The 17,277-nt window shown below is 48.1% G+C and overlaps 1 protein-coding gene across 2 annotated transcripts in view; it reads right to left on the bottom strand.

Moving 5' to 3' along the window:
• The window catches only part of MINDY4 (MINDY lysine 48 deubiquitinase 4), a 158,354-nt gene that overhangs the window by 73,058 nt on the left and 68,019 nt on the right, over window positions 1–17,277 (bottom strand). For both annotated transcript variants that reach the window (XM_049893532.1, XM_049893531.1), the window contains exons 6-9: window positions 15,102–15,160; window positions 8,330–8,436; window positions 5,379–5,495; window positions 3,838–3,926 (exon numbers count right to left, since the gene is read on the bottom strand). In XM_049893532.1, the coding sequence (XP_049749489.1) occupies window positions 3,838–3,926; window positions 5,379–5,495; window positions 8,330–8,436; window positions 15,102–15,160 (372 nt within the window). The remainder of the gene's footprint in view (window positions 1–3,837; window positions 3,927–5,378; window positions 5,496–8,329; window positions 8,437–15,101; window positions 15,161–17,277) is intronic.

Raw genomic sequence — 17,277 nt, 5'->3', positions numbered from 1 at the left:
CAGTTCTACTCGGATGCACATGGACCACCATGAGTCAGAGGTGACGAGACAGCAACTGGTTTTTACGCAGGGTTGGGGGTTCCAATGATAGGTGAGGTCATGCCTTTACAGGATGAAATCCAGAAGAGCTTCATGGAGAAGGTGGCCCTGACCACCAAGCACAGCTCTCCTGGCTGCTCAGCAGCAGCCTCCTCTGGTCCAGCCAGGCCACTTTCCCCCACAGTCGGGTTGATTGTCACCAGGATCACCCCACACATAACCCCAGCTGGCCAGCAGCTCCTCTTCCCTCTTCCGCTACCCACCCCATTGCCTCCAGGACCAGCTCAGCCCCCTGCTCTGCCTACAGCCACACAGGGACCCTGCCCCAAGGGCCTTCAGAACAGTCTAGTCCCAACCCCTTTCTCGAGCTCCCAGCAGACTGGGAACCCTTGAGGACTAAAGCCGCAGTCCCTCCTCCTCTGCCTTCTTCCAGCAGAGCTTTGGCTGACCTGTCTGTCTAGCACATAATTAAAAATAAAAATAAATAGACACCTGTTAATAGAGATTGGGGCCTCAGTCAATACTTGTCAGGTGCCTGATTGGCGGCCTTGGGGCAGGGAGAGGAGAACCGCACTTCCCATAGCTTGGCACGGTTTTCTTTCTAGTCAGAGCCCCCCGTTGGGTCCCCAACCTGGATGGCTTTATGCCTTTCCAAGCCAGCGCCTCCCTCTGTGCAGACAGCAGAGCTCTGCCCCCAGGAGATGTCTGCAGAACACAGCCGTTCTTGGCATCCCTCAGTGGGGGTGGGGGTGCAGGACAAGGAACCAAGCTTGCCTCATGCCCCAGGCAGAACCCGCGTTCCTGGAATGAACTCAAATGCTCCATCCCGACAGTTGGGAAATGATCCCCAGCTTTCCCCAGAAGTACAAAATCAAAGCTCAAAAGCAGCTCTAAGAAGGCGTTTGGACTGAAGTGACTCATGAAACGTCTCCCCCAAAGGCAAAGGCTGAGGCCTTCTGCCAGCCAGGCCCTGACCGACCCACCCGCTGGTGTCTGGCCCGGCCCTGCCAATCTCTGCCCTGGCCACACCAGGCTCCTCCCAGCTCCTGTCCCCTGCTCTCCCCGCCCTCCAGCCTTTGCACATGTTGTTCTCCTTATTGGAACACCAGGCTTGCCTCCCCTCCCTGTTTGTCTGGATAACCCATTCATCTGTCCATGTGTTCATTCAACAAAAATTTTGCAGGCCTATTCTGTATATGAGGCCAGGGCTGGAGGTCCAGGCATAGCTGTGAACGAGGCAGCCCACTGAGGTCCCTGTTCTTACGGAGCTTATGTCCTGATGGGTGGAGGCAGGTAATGGACAGGTAAATACATCAAGAACCAAGAGCGCTAACAGGTGTTACAAGGAGTCCTTAGAGGCAGGGGTGGGTTCGGTCTTAACTAGGAAGGCCTCCCCAAAGAGCAGAGACCTGGGCGATGAGAACAGCCAGAGCTCACAAGGCTTCGGGGGCCAGGGAAGGAGTTTGGGGCTCTTTGCTGGGAGGGGGGAAACTGAAAGAGAGGAAGGTACAAAGAGATACAATATATGTGTAAGGGGAACGGTGAATCAAGAGTTTTGCTCATCCTTCAGATCCCAGTAAGATTAAAATGTCACTTGTCCAGGAAGCCTTCTTGACGCCCTTCACGACTAGGTGATCCCTTAGCATTCTGCGTGTCCCCCATAACCGTCTGTTTGTCTGACTCTCCTATTCGACTGTAAGCGCTACGAGGGCAAGGCCATGCCCGTCTTGTTCAGCCCTATATGCCTGCCAAACACAGGTGAGTACTCTGCTTTTTTCAAAGCAAGGAAGGTAGGTAGGTAGGTACATCTGTGCTCGGAGAGGGTCCCTGTACTTGAAAAGGGTACTAGAGCTTGAACTCTCTGAACGTTGCTGAGGTTTCTCTCTGCCCATGACATTAAACTCAAACCTCCCAGCACTTTGCTGCACTAGACTTCCAGAGCAGACAGTGGAGAATGGTCCAGCACAGTCAAGGAGCAACCATGGGTGGATCCAGGAGGTAAGAAGAGACAACAAGGTCAAGATGAGATCTTGCTCTTGCTGTGGAAACGTCATGTTTCTATGCAAATAGAAGGATCTTGTTAACATGCTTCGGTTTGGGAGAAAACATCTGGATTATTACTTTACTAATTTACGAAACTATTAGACAAATTATAAGATGCCAAGTGTGAAAAGCTATCTTCAGTTGGGCCCTGTCGAAGCCAAAAGCATCTATGCTGTTGGTGGAATGTGTTTCATTTGAGAAACGAGCTTGGCTAAATGTCTGGGGAACTAGTGTCTCTCCCAGGAATCTAAGCTTTGTATAGAGAATAAGCCTTCTTGTTTTTATAAGACCCAGCCTTTAAAAAAAAGACTCTGAAATGCCTGTTTCAAAGAGCAAGCACCTTTAAATAAAGGTCAGGAACTAGCAAAACTAAGCTATGGTTCTTATAAAAAAAAAAGTTGCTGTCAAGTCAATTCCTATTCATGATGATCCCATGTGTGTCAGAGTAAAACTATCCACAAGATTCCCAATGGCTGATTTTTTGGAAGTATATCTCCAGGACTTTCTTCCAAGGCACCTCTGGGTGGACTCAAACCTCCAACCTTTCAGTTAACAAGTACTTGAACCATTGTACCACCCAGATTCCAAGTTATGGTTCTAGAATCCTTTGGGATTACAATGGAATTATTATTTACTGGGCAGAGCAGGGGGATTCTTCTGAGTTGCTGAAAATATCTTCTTTCTTGATCTGGGTGATGTTTTCATGCATGTGTGATTTTGTGATAATTCACTGAGCAAAACACATATGATTTGTGCACTTGTCTGTATGTACTCTGTGTTTCAATTTAAAAAAAAAAAAAGATGCCAGAGGGTGCCGGAAGTTCTCTAGCTGTGAGGGGGACTCAGAACAAGCTGGTAACTGGGCACACGGGGAAGCAAAGGTCAGGAGGCCATCTACATCGCCAAGGCATATATTAGAGTTTTCCGTCTGTCCCTGAGCCTCACAGAGCCTTTCTGGCGGATAGCAAATGTATCTTCTTCGTCTCTGTATCACCTGTGCCTGCATAGAAGCTGTTCCAGAAAGGCTGCTGAATGAACGAGCTGCCATGTGCAAACACTTAAGGCGTGAAACGGAAATTAACAGACGAAGGGAGTGGAAGAAATTTACTGGGGGTTTGGCTAGAATGTGTGGCTATGGGTGTTGGAAGAGATGAAGTAACATAGAGGGGAGGGGAGACCTGGACTTAGCCAAACATTCAGCAAGCCGACTTGGGTGTAGAAAGGACTCGGGGAGCTGCTGTGTCCATCTGACAGAGGAGGAGGGGGTGGGCTTGGTTTTGATGCCATTCCAGCAGCCACCCTATGGAATAGGGCATCCCCACCCTCCCCGCTTCTAGAAACAAATGCATACAAGACTGTTTCAAACTGGTCTGTGCAGGCCCTCTAAGCCAGCCACCATTTCCCCACCATTTCCCCCTTCCTTTCCTTACCCTCCAAAACCAAAAAACAAACCCACTGCTGTCAAGTCAATTCTGACTCATGACAACCCCATGTGTTACAGAATAGACGTGCGTCATAGAGCTTTCCCGGCTGTAATCTTTATGGGACCAGATTGCCGTGCCACTGAGTGGGTTCAAACTGCCAACCTTCAGGTTCGTAGCCACACACAAGGTGTTTGTGCCTCCCAGGGACTTTCTTTACCACCAGAAAATGGGAAATGTCAGGGAATACATGTGTTTCCTTGCTTGTTTTTTCTGGACACTCCAGAGAAGCCTTGGGAAAAGGAGATACTGCTGGACTGAGCAGCGGACTTACCGAGCAGAATCGGCTCTGCTATCTCCTTCAAACAGCAGCTTTTGTAGGACACAGCCTTGGACCGCTGCCAGAACCCCACAGGGACCACCCTGCAAAGAATGACAAGTACTGCCAATGAGAACCGGCCCCGTATAGAGCTCTAGGTTCCCAGACTTGCCTCCCGCCTATAGGTTACAGGATACCTGGGCTGCCAAGCTGTTTCCTCTGTAACAAGGTGTCTGTGCCATGTGACGACTTCTACAAAGCACAGACCCTGAGTCAGAGACAGGGGATAGCAAAGCCCCCTGCACTCATCACTAGAGGAAGAAGCGAGTCTGCAAAGTCTGATGGGAGGAACCAGTCAGGTGTGAAGCCAGGGACATCACCATAGGTTTCCAGTCACCCAGGGAAATGTTTCCATGTCCTCAGGCCAAAGGTGTCAATCATCTACCCAGCCTTCAAGGCCCATTCTAAAAGCCTCCTCCTCCAGGAAGCTTCCCAACCATCTTGGTTGGAAGCAAACCCATTCGGCAGCCTCCACTTATGTGAGCTCTCTTCTGCCCTCATTGCACCCTGCCTCAGCACCCCGTTATGTGTCCCTTTGTCCCCATCCACCTTAGACTGTGATGGTCTCATGAGGAGCCCATCTCTGTAGGCATCACAGGGCTTATTTAGCATAGGGCCTGGCCCACAGGGCACATCAGCAAAGGTTGGTGAGACTGAACAGCACAAACTGTCCCCAACCAGGTACAAAGATTCTCAGAGCAGTGGACGTGGGTGTCCTTAAGTAGGGGTGCAAGAACCTGTGCTGAGTTTGGCTGAGCTAGGGTGGGACAGAAGCTGGTGGTCTTGGGGCTTTTCCGCAGGCAGTGTGAGGCAGGGGAGCAGGGAGCTCCTGGGGCTTGAGAAGTGGACTCTGGTTGGGCTGGCCTGCTCTACTGCCAGTCTTCAATCCTGGACTTATTTTCTGGTCCATAATGAGTATATCTGGTGAATTGTGCATAAACCATGTTAAAAATTTGCCACTCAAAGCCTGCCACAATCTAGCCCCTTCCTACACTCCTCTGTCTTCTGTGACAACTTCCTCCTCTACTTGAGCCTTTTCCTGGTGCCCCTAGACTTTCACACAGCCTCACCCTTTCCCATGCTGCCCCCTCTGCCTGGAAGGCCCTTTCTCACCTGTCCCTGCAAAATCCTTGCACATTTTCTCAGTGCTCAATGGAAGCCTCTCCAGTGCCCCCAGCCAAACTCAATGCTTCCTTCTGCTCCCTCTCACTGAGGATCCCACCATCACACACCACTCGCAGGAAGTACTCTTTACATGCGTGTTCAATTTGAATGTCTCCAAAGCAAAGGGTTGCGACCTTCCCCAGCTCTTGTTCCACCAGCTACACTTGAAGTTCCTAAAGTTCCCATTTGCTGAGTGACAGTTCAGCAGATGTGAGGCCCTGGCACTAGAGAGCACAGTTAATGCTTCAAGGATTTACCAAACTTGGGCAGCACCCCCCACCCCATGGTGGGCCCAGCAGAAAAGTCCCTGGGGAACTTTAAAAGCCACCTGCCTTGTTCTGCACAATGCCATATTTTAGCGAAGCTGTGTCATTAAAGGAAAAACTCTGGAGTTTCCACTCTTCATTGAAACAGCAAAAGGTTGAACCAAACAGAAGGGACTTTATTTCCTGTAAACAGAAGTGAGAATGTTACTGGTTGTTTTAAAAGCAAACAATACTATGCTCGGTGTACGTATTTCTGCAGTACTAGTTGGTCTTGAAGCCTATTTGAGGAAACAGAAATTGGTCCCTGGGGGTCTTACCTCTGGAATGTCTGCAAACTAAACCAGCCTGTGCTAATCTGGGGCAAAATTGATATGCAAAATTTTAGTTTTATGAGGAACCTCGAAAGGACTAGAGGTTTTCAAACTTGACTGCACATTAGAACCATCTGAGGAACTCTTAAAATGCCCAATGCTCAGGCCACATGCCAGGTTAGTTAAATCAGAATTTCTGGGGGTGAGACTCCAGTCTCAGTATTTTTTAAAGCTCTCCTAGGTGATGCTGATATGCAGCCATGTTTGAGAATCAGTGCTCTAGTGCAAGGTCAGCAAACTATGGCCCTGGGGCCAAATCCACCCGATCCCACACCGCCTGCTCTTTTAAATAAAGTTTTATTGGAACATAGCCATGCCCATTCATTCATGTATTGTCTATGGATACTCTAGAGCCGTAGTGGACTCTGTATGTCTTATATACATATATATATCACGGTTTAGAAACCATATGCCCCACAAAAGCCAGAAATATATCATATGGTATTTAGCGAGAGAGTGTGCCGACCCCACCTAGTCAACCGTTTACCATGTAAAAGAATCCCCTCTATGTCACCCATGAGTGGTCCCCCACCACCTCTGCCTGAATACCCCAACCACCCAGTGAAGGGGCCCCATCACCTCCCAAGGTAACCAGTTGCTGTTGAGTCCTTTCTGACTCAAGGTAACTCCAGGTGTGTCAGAGTAGAACTGTGGTCTGTAGGGTTTTCAGCGGTTGATTTTTCAGAAACAGATAACCAGGTCTTTCTTCTGAGGTGTGATGGATGGGTTTGAACCACCAACCTTTCGGATAGCAGTCAAGCGCTTAATCATTTGCACCACTCAGGAACTCCCCTCCCAGGCAGGCTTCCATTTTTCACAGCTCTGTCTTCTCTAAACTTCTGGCCAATACTGAGGTCATTGTTTGTCTGCCTTCACCCAAGCACCACCCTCCAGAGCCCCAGAAACATGGTCAGGCCCGTGGGATGGGAAAAGAGTGCCTTCCCCATGGTTCCTCCCTGTGCAGTTACCACCACCCTCTCTGCCATGATTTGACATCTGAGGGGTCTCTGAAGCCTCAAGTAGTCCCCAAGATCAACAGGTGGGCTATGTAGTTCCCTCCCCTGGGTCTGGTATCTGGGTCATTTTCCAATGAAATCGGTTCTTTTTTTTCTTTTCATTAAGTGTAAGGAAAATCTCCGTGACAGAGCATTTGTGTCTTTGTCATGCAATGTGGCTAGCTGTACACAGAAAAGAGAGATGCGCAAATTCCTCTGTCAGGGCTCAGTTCCCCTTCTTGTGCCAACTACAATCATCCTTTTATTTGAACTGAGTTTTTGAACTGAGTTTCCCGAGAGCCTGTGAACTACGGAGACTTGAGTGTTCTGGCCAGGCCCTATCTCTGTTTTCTGAATCATGGAACGACAGCTCCCAGCTAGGCAGAGTGGCCCAAGCACCCAGGGCTCTGAGCCTGGACACCTGGGTGCCTCTCGCTATGGATGCCACGTGCCACCATGTGCCCTCGGCCCTTGTTTTCTCTCCATAGACCTCAGCTTTGCCGGCTGCTTTCAGAGAAGATACTGCTGGTCTTTAGAGGCCTAAGAGTCAGAAACGACTACAGCAATGTTTTGTTTTGTTTTTTTTTTAAGAGCCTTATCCAGAATGGGAGCACCCCCTGCAAGGAAACCTAGCCCTGTGGCTACAGACAGCCAAGCACTTACTCCCAGGTGTGGGCCCAAATTTAAATGTGCCTGACCCTCTGGGATTTGGAAAGAAAGAAGGAAAGGAGAGAGGAGGGGAGGGAACCCACTCTTTGATCTATGTACTAAGTAAATAACTAGGGAAGTGGGAAGAAAAAGGGGTCAGCTGCGTCCCCAGGAGTACTGTTTTTCCTCCTGAATGCTGGCTGAGATGTTGGGGGGGGCGGTGCGGAGGACAGCAGGAGCCACATTCCATGCTGAGGAACTGCTGGCCAAGGGGAAATGATGAGGCCGTCCTGGCAGCTGAGGATAGTGAGGAATCCAGGACATCCCCACGGAGTTGGCTGCCAAGGCCAGGAACCTACCCCCTACCTCATGTGACCACTGGGCCCGGCAGGAGGCCATGGGTGTGAACTTGGGTGGGGCTGATGAATCATTAACACCTCTGTGTCCTTCCTTCCCAGCAACTCAGCCAGAGCCCAGCTTAAGGGACTCATGCAGGAGCTGGCCAATGAGGACAGGCATCCTGTCCCATCACAACTCTAGAGTTGCCCAGGAGGCATATGGTGAAGAAACTCTGAATCAAAGGAAGAACTATAAGTTTGACTTCTAGGGGACAACCACTCCCACACTTCTGCCTCTGGGAGAGAACCCTGTAACCCATTGCAGCCAAGACGATTATGAATCATATCAACCTATAGGACAAGTAGAACTTCCCCGCGGAGCTCCCAAGGAGCAGTTGGTGGATTCGAACTTCTGGCGTTTTGGTTAGCAGCCAAGCTCTTAACCACTGGGCCACCAGGGCTCCTCTGGGAGGTAGGACTGGCACAGACTCCTTATTCAGGTTTTCTTCTGCTTCACACCCAAATTTCCATTTAACAATGACTGAGCAATTACAGTGGGATGGATCAGGACCAGAAAGATCAAAATCACATCGCCCACTCTAATTCAAATCAAGATGCATTTAACACGGAATTCCACTGAGGCCATGAAAGTTGGTGGTACCTACCTTCGCTACTGAAAGGTCGATTGGCTTTGACACTATTTGCAGCTTGAGCATTGACGGTGCTGGGGGCAGGATGACTTCTTCCCTTATCACTTCATCCTCCACATCCTCTGAAAGAAAACCATAGCTGTGAGCTCCCTTGTTATGACTCATGGGGAACTGAAGTCATTTAACACGTGAACACAGATACATTCAGAGAGGTTTGAATGAAAGGGGGCTCCTACACCACCCATCTTGCCCTCCGCTTTGGACCTCCCCAACCTCCACCAGAAAGAAAGGACATAGAGTGAGAGAGACCTTGTTCCTTGTCACAGCCCCACCCTGGCCCAGGCCACAAGGATGCTGCAATGGGACTTAGATACTGGTCCACTAGAAAGTTCAGCATGTGGACATGCAGTGAAGCAAGTGCCCAGGGCCTAACACGCTGAGGTAGGCCCGGAAAAGACATGTTTCTTGCAAAGGGTGGTCATAACCACAAATTTGTTCCCCAGAGGATAAACACGAAGAAGATAGAATTAGAAAAAATGCCCCCATTCCTGATAATAGGATGTAATTTATCACTATTATAGCTTGCATTTATTGACCACTTGGAGCCCTGGTAGTTCAGGGCTTAAGAGCTTGGCTGCTAACCAAAAAGCTGGCAGTTGGAAACCCTGTGGGGCAGTTCTACTCTCTCCTGTAGGGTCACTCTGAGTCGGAATTGATTCAACGGCAGTAAGTTTAGCTTGGGTTTTTGTTTGTTTTGGACTTTAACACCTAAGCCCCTTAACAGCTCTATGAAGTATCAATTATTATTACCTCCCTACTACAGATGAAAGGTCCCTGAGCGGAACAAGCAGTTTGTAATTGACTACTAACCTAAAGGTTGGCTGTTTGAACCCCACCAGCGGTACCTCGGGGAAAAAAGGCCTGGTGATCTGCTTTCATAAAGATTACAGCCAAGAAAACCCTAAGGAGCAGCTCTACTCTGTAACACATGGGGTCACCATGAGTCAGAGCTGATTTGACAGAAACAGGTTCATTTGTTGTTTTTTTTATTATTACAAATGACGAAACTGAGGCTGAGAGAAGTAACTGCCCCAAAGTCACACAGATGGAGACTGGTAGAGACACAGAAGTTATGGATTGAATTGTGTCCTTCAAAAATATGTGTTGAAGTCCTAACTAAAACCCTGTACCTATAAATATGATCCTGTTTGGAAGTAAGGTTTTTGTTATGCTGATGAGGTCATACCAGAATAGGGTGGGTCCGAAACCCACTTCTGAATGATGTCATAAAAAGAGCACACCAGGGGAAGACAGACACCATGTGAAGACCTATCTACAAGCAAAAGTACACCAAGTGTTGCTGGCAGACACCAGAAACCATGAGAGAGACCCACAGAAGGAATCGACAGGGTTGAGGCCCTGATTTGGATTTTTAGCCTCCAGAACTGTGAGGAAATAAATTTCTGTTCTTTAAAGCAGGGTTTCGAACTGGTTCCTACAGCTCTAATCCCCTGCTGAGAATTTGCATTTGGAACAAGTTCCCATAAACAAAAAAAGACTCAAACCCGTTGCATTTGAGTCCATTCTGACCCACTCAATGTTAATGCCACTGGTTTGAGAACCATTTGTACTGCAGTGGTTCTCAAAATTTATTATACCTAAGAATCATCTGGGGGTCTTGTTGAAATGTTGATTTGGATTCAGTGTATCTGGGGTGAAACAAACCTGTTCCAAGCCCTGCTTTAAAGGCAACCATTTGTTGTATTTTTGTTATGGCAGCACTGGGTAACTAAGACAACAGGAGATGAATCCAGGTCGACTTCTAATCACTTCTGGCCAGGAACACTAAGCCATATTGGGATACAAACATCTTATGGCTGGGGTGATGAGGCCCAGAGAGGGTCCAGACTGGTCGCTCCAGACTCTGCCTTCCCAGCAGGCTGAGGTTTCCTCCCATTCCATCTCTGCATTTACCAGGACACTAGGATCGGGACAAAAAGGATGCAAGTAAAAACAATCCCAAGCCATGGTGCTGGCAAAGCCTTGGCTCTGTGAAGCAGGCTCCGTGGTGGATGCTTTGCCAGAGCCCCTCTGTCTGGGTATGGGCGGAGGCATTGGTGTGAAAAAGACCAACAGCCCAGGACAGACATCTTGTATCTTATTCTCTAGCTTCTCTCCTCTCCTGGGGAAGAGGCAGGCACAGGGCAAGGCAAGCTCCTGGAGCCATATGTACTGACTAAGGAGGCAGAGTCTACCTTGGGGCTGAAATGAAAACTAAAAAGAAATCTGGAATTGCAGTGACGACTTGAATTTTAAGTGAGAACCCTTCTAAGTTAGGGTCTCAAAAAAAGTCACCCTGCAATCACGACCTACAGAAAGTAGCCTGAAATAAAGACCAGATGTTGACCCAGCAGCGTGCATGGATCTGAAGAAACACAGGGATGAGAGCGAGAGGGAGAAAACACAGGAGACAGAAAACACAGCGCCATTTGCATAAATTAAAAATGCATGCACAGAAAACAATCCTGCACATTTTGCAAGGGGAAGAAGGGGCATGGGAGTATGGGGGTAGGACTAAAGGGAAACAAGGAAAGATGGGAGGCAGGAAGGAGGAGGAGGAGGAGGGAAAAGGGAAGGAAGGAAAGAGAGAAGGGAGGCAGGGAAGGAGAGATGGGCAGGCAGGGAGGGAAAGAGAGATGGGGAGGGAGAGAAAGAAAGAAGGAAAAGGAAAATAGAGAGGAAAAAAGGAAAAAGGGAGGGATGAAGAAAAGAAAGCAGGGAGGGGAAGTTAGTGAGGCAAGAAGAGAGGGAAGGGGGAAAAGAAGGAAGAAGGGAAGGGAGGGAGGGCCGGAGAAAAGAAGGATGGAAGGAAGGAAGTGGAGGTGGGTGGCTGAAGGGGCAGGCTTTGCAAAGATCACTGCTGAGAATATTCAAGGAACTGAGAAGTGTGGTTAATTCAACCTTCCACACCTGAGGCCCAGAACAAAGGAGGACGGTAGCCTGATACCACCAAGCCCAGAAGGGTTCCTTTTCAATGCTGTGGGCCAAGCTGTTCCCTGGATGCACAGGAGTGGTGTTTAAGCCTATTTAGAGGCTTCTGTTTAGTCTGAGGTTGTCAGGATGGAAGCCATGTTGAGGCTGGGGCCCAGAGGCAGTGGACCACGGGGGCTATGCAGAGTGAGTGAGCCCCCAGGAGCAGGTGGCCTTCTCTTGGCTTCTGCCAGGAGGAGGCTGGGCTGGTGTAGGGAGCTGGTTCAGGGTCACATAGCAGGCTCTAAGCCCAGATGTCGCGGGACCGCCACCCAAGGGAAAAACAAAGCACTCCAGAATGACATGTTGTCCAAAGCAGACAAAATTTGATACAAGTGCCAGTGGTTTAAGAAGGCTATTTTTAAGGCCCTGGTGTGAATGTCTGGATGAAAAGAAGCAGGGGGTTTTGTTTACCATACCATTTTATTTGGTTTTTGGGGAAGAAAATACATATTGCAACTACGTTTCATTTGAAGAGGAGGATAAAATCACATAGGGGAATGATGTTCATCCTATGGATTCTATAGGGCGAATGGCTCCTAGCTCTTTTCCAGGTGCCTGCTCAGTGTTTCCCACTGACTACAGGCAGTCCTTGACTTACGATAGGGTTCCATTCCAATTACTCCATCTAAGTTGGTTCTGACGTAAGTCGAATACTTCATTTTTTTTTTTTTTTAGTTTTCATTATTTTATTATCAGTGTCTTTATAAATCCAATTTTTATTTGTCTTTAGGGGCTGGCATGAGAATGATAATATCAGCAAGTTATACACTGCAACATTGTATGTAGTGCGTATACTAATGATAAGATGTACCAAAAAAAAATGAATGGTTGTAGTGCTGTTTGTCATAACTCAGATACATAGTAAATCAGGGTCCACCTGTATATCATTTCCTAAACTACTTGCAAAGGGTGGGGTCTGCCTCCCTCTGGAAAGCACACTCTCTCTTTCTTTCTCTCTCTCTCTCTCTCTCGCACATAGACAATCATAAGTACATACTCACGCTCACACTCACACTTTCACACACACTCACGTACTCACACACGCTCACACATTCACATGTTCATGCACTCACATACACTCAGACACACACACTCTCACACAGACACAGTCTCTCACAGACACGCTGTCTCTCACAGACATATACACTCTCACAGACACACACTCTCACACAGACACACTGTCGCTCACAGACACTCTCACAGAGACATACGCTCTCTCACAGGCACACACTCTCACACAGACACACTGTCTCTCACAGATACTCTCACAGACACACACACTCTCACACAGACACAGTCTCTCACAGACACGCTGTCTCTCACAGACATATACACTCTCACAGACACACACTCTCACACAGACACACTGTCGCTCACAGACACTCTCACAGAGACATACGCTCTCTCACAGGCACACACTCTCACACAGACACACTGTCTCTCACAGATACTCTCACAGACACATACACTCTCACACAGACATGCTGTCTCTCACAGACACACACACTCTCACACAGACACGCTGTCTCTCACAGACACATGTTCTCTCACAGATACTCTCACAGACACACACACTCTCACACAGACACACGCTCTCTCACAGACACACACTTCAAACAGTTGACTTCTGAGAGAATTGCTAAAAGCCTTCCTTCCAACAGAAGCTTTCTGGGTTCTGAAGGCCGGGAACTGCTTCGCTTTGTGTCCAAAGAGGATTGGCTTTCACTGGAAAACCTTCAAGTGTGGCACTTTTCAGAAAGGCTCTGGAGAACAGCGCTTCCTGGCCCCATGCCTCATCACTGCACCAGGCAGCCTGCATCACCGTCACAGAAACCTGCCCCTTTCTGGGTAGGCCAAGCCATCCTCACCAGCCATTTCCAATGATGAAGAACCTGAGGAACTGTTGCCTCTGGAGTGAGCCAAGAAGAATAAATACACCCTTGCCTCTGTTCTCCAGAGGCCACCCCTCCCTTCCAGCTCCATCAAAGCAATTGTCAGACGGCGTGTCCCATACAAGCAACTTCTGGAGGGAGCATGGCTTTCCTGCGTCAGCTTAAAAGGAAGAAAAGCATGTGAACAGCTATTCGATGCCCAAATGGTCCAAAGGTAACTTGCCGCCTTCACCAGCAGCTGAACTACAGCTTCCAGAAGAGGAAGCCCCATCTTTTTCTGTTCAGTCTTTGGGCTGCCTTCTCCAGTCCTCAGCTACCTTTGCAAGCCTTATAAACACATCGGTCATTGGGAAGTGAAGGATTACAGAAAGGGAAAAAACGATGGCTTTAAAACGAAGAGTGGATGGTAATGCTGCATGGCTTGATGGGCGGAGGAGGGAAGGAGGTAGTTACACAGATGCACACATAGGTGCAAATTTATCCAGTGGAACATCTAAGATTAGTGTACTTTCCGCCCCTCACTCTTGTATTTTGTTTGTTTTGTTAGTTGCTATCAAGTCAACTCCGGCTCACGCCATCCTATGTATAACAGAACAAAATGTTTCCCAGTCCTGCACCATCATCAGAACCATTGGCATGTTTGAGTCCTGTCAGACAATGTTCTGTTCTGATCCACAGGGTTTTCATTAGCTTATTGGCTAATTCTTGGAAGTAAATCACCAGGTCTTTCTTTCTATTCTGTCTCAGTCCAGAAGTTCCACTGAAACCTATCCACCATGGATGACTGTGATGGTTAAGATTGTGTGCCAATTTGGCTGGGCCATGATTCTCGTACTTAGATGTAATCACTTTCCTGATGGGATCTGCTGTGAGTAGCCAACCAGTTGAAAGGGAGTTTTCTTGGGGATGTGGCCTGCGTCCGAATATAAGAAGATGTTCTGTCTTTTTGCTCGCTCTGGATCCTGCAGCTGCGTCCTATTCATCTGACCTCCAGTTCCTGGGACTTCGACTACCAGCTTATCTGCTGATCTTGGGATTCCTCAATCTTCACAGCCTGTGAGCAGAGCCCTGCTCTCCTACCTGCCGATCTTGGGTTCACCAGCCCTTGCAACTATGTGACTCAAGAGAAGCCTTGCCGTCTTGCCTGCCAGTTTTGGGATTCATTGATATTCATAGCCTGTGAGCAAGAGCCCTGCTTTCCAGCCTGCCAATCTTGGGTTCACCAGCCCTTGCAGCTATGTGAATCAGGAGAAGCCTCTATCCTAATCCATGGACTTGGGACATTCCAGCCTCTACAATCACAGGAACCGTTTCTTTGATATATATCTCCCTAGATCTATATGTATATGCTTTACTGGTTTTGCTTCTGTAGAGAACTCCGCCTAAAACAGTGACCCTGCTGGTGTTTGAAATATTGGTGCCATATCTTTCTGCATCACAGCAATATGCAAGTCACCAATACAACAGACTGACAGATGGGTTTATATTTTACACCTCAGTAATATATTTATAAATTTTTTAAAAGGTGGGCCTCCCCAGACAGAGCTGCACTAATATTTTGACTAAGAGCCATCTTCTGGAGACTTCAATAGGTTCTGAATGGCCTTAAAAGAACCCTCAAATCCAGAAAGGACTCCTCTGGACACTAGTGTAGAAACGGCAAGATTTCTTACAAGGAATTCTCTGGGAGAGAAAGACAGGCAGTGGAAGAAGACATGTCTTCGATGAAAAAGAGAAAAGCCTGTTCTACTCACCAGGCCTGCCATCTGTCTTGAGGTCAGATGGGAGGACAGAAGCCCCCTTCCAGCCAGTGGAGAGTCCCACACCACCCACCAACTTCCAGAGGCCCCAGCTGCACCTACCAAGCTGCAGGACACCCAGTTCATCATCTGCCTTGTCAGACACCGGCAAGTGATTTTTCCTGGAAAAAAGAAAATGTCAATGTAGCACAGGAGATGACAGAGAACTACAAAGAGCAGAGAAAAAGGAAGGAGGAATGGAGGAATTCAGGAGACGGGTTCTCCCTTGCCCTGGCCCTGCCATGTTGTGTGTGGCTTTGCACCAGCCAGCTCCCCTCTCTGAGCCACAGGTTCCATATTGGATGGGGCCAGGTAGCCTCCAAGATCACTTCCAATTCTGTGTTCTGACAAAGACGCACACACACACACACACCAGGCAATGTAGGATGGTAAACACCACTTGATATTGCCAGGAACTGAATGCAAGCACGTTTACTAATGTAACTATGGTACTGTTGGGACACACACACACACACACACACAAATGTATCCAGTTCTTGTAATCATTGCACAGATATTTTTAAATCTCTTTTTTTTTTTTTTGGTCACTGCTTTCTTTCTCCCAGCTTTCCTGTAAAGCTATCAACGGCCATTTATAAGCAATCTCTGAAATGCACTAAGGTATGTTGAAGACTCTGTCCTCTATCCTCCTGTTACCTAAAAAACCGTCCTGTAATTCTGATTTGTAAAGTTACGTAAATTTGTGTGCTGAGCTTTCTTAAAACGATCCACCTATATTTTAGCTTTCTTTAGATTTTTTTTCCTTCCAGCATGCATGGATCTGAACGAAAACAAAATGACTTTTTAAAAAGAATGTATTAAAAATAACAATATTACATCACGCTCTTCAAACTCACTTATGATTGAAAAAAAAAAATGACAGCCCTTTTGAACGTGGCATTGAAATATATTTTCCTCCAACATCCTTGCAGGGTAAGATATGATTGAATTAACAATCAGAACCTTGCTATGCTACATTCTATTGAATTGGCTTCCTCTTGAAGATGTATGAAGGGGTATGAGTAGAAGACTACGTAGGACACGCTGTACCGAATCCATGAACATGAACTTCTTTGGACTCTGAGTTTCCTTCCCTGATGCTGGAACACAGTGCTTCCTCCCTCCTAGGCAGCCCCAACACTCCCCTTGTCCTCCCCTACTCAGTCAAGCTCATTTTGTTCAACTCGAAACCACAAATTTTCTACACCCATTTGGTGCTGGGATTCTACAGGAGTTCTTGGAGGGGAATGAGCTAGAATGGGCTAGAATGAAAAATCAGGGCACCGAGAGGCAGGAGAAGGGTGTACCAGGGAGTCAGGGCCAAGCTGGCTTGGAGGCCTGCCCACGATGAGAAACCACACCCTCTGAGAAGCCTCCTCCAGCTGTACCTCTCCCACCACCCCACCCCCCTCAACTCTGCAGCCGAGGCCGAGGAGCTGAGTGCCACCTCTGTCTACCCCTCTGTCACTGTCTCATCTGGAGACCCAGGCAAGGTGCTTCCCGTCCCTGATCCTGTCTGGGAAGTAGGGATCTAGGCACTCGAAGAGACGGCCTCTAAACTCCCCCTTGAGCCATTTCAAGCAGGGAACAGGAGCAGCAGAGACGTCTCTCAGACACCCCAAGTTCTATAACATCTCTCTTGGCAGGTATACCAAGTCCTACATCTCTGCTCTCTACCTCTTCACCTCTCACCTTGTTGTTAGCTGCCGTGGAGTCAACCACCGACTCATGACTCTGCCATGTACAATGGAACTAAATGCTGCTGGGCCCTGCACCATCCCCATAATCAGCTGGGGAACAACCATTGAGATCCATAGGGTTTTCACTGGCTGATTTTCCAGAAGTAGATCACCAGGCTTTTCTTCCTAGTTCATCTTGGGCTGGAAGCTCCAATGAAACCTGTTCAGCATCATAGCAACACGTAAGCCTCCATGGACAGATGGGTGGTGGCTGAGCTTGAGGTGTAATGGCCAGAAATCAAACCCAGGCCTCCCACATGGAAGGCAGGAATTCTATCACTGAACCACCACTAACCCCCACCTCTCACCTAGATGATTTGAAAAGCGTCCTAACTGGTTGGTGGCCTCCAGTGTGACATCCCCCATACCACAAACCTTCACTTGGCTGTCAAAGTCATCTTTTTAAAAGGCAAATCTGACTATGCCACTGCCGAGCTGAAATTCCTTAAAGGATCCACAGCAGCAGCAGCACTACCCATGGCAAGAATAATACTTATAAA

The sequence above is a fragment of the Elephas maximus genome, chromosome 8 (assembly GCF_024166365.1).
Source record: "Elephas maximus indicus isolate mEleMax1 chromosome 8, mEleMax1 primary haplotype, whole genome shotgun sequence".
NCBI classification, from domain to species: Eukaryota; Metazoa; Chordata; class Mammalia; order Proboscidea; family Elephantidae; genus Elephas; species Elephas maximus.
This window is presented reverse-complemented; position numbering and strand designations above follow the sequence as displayed.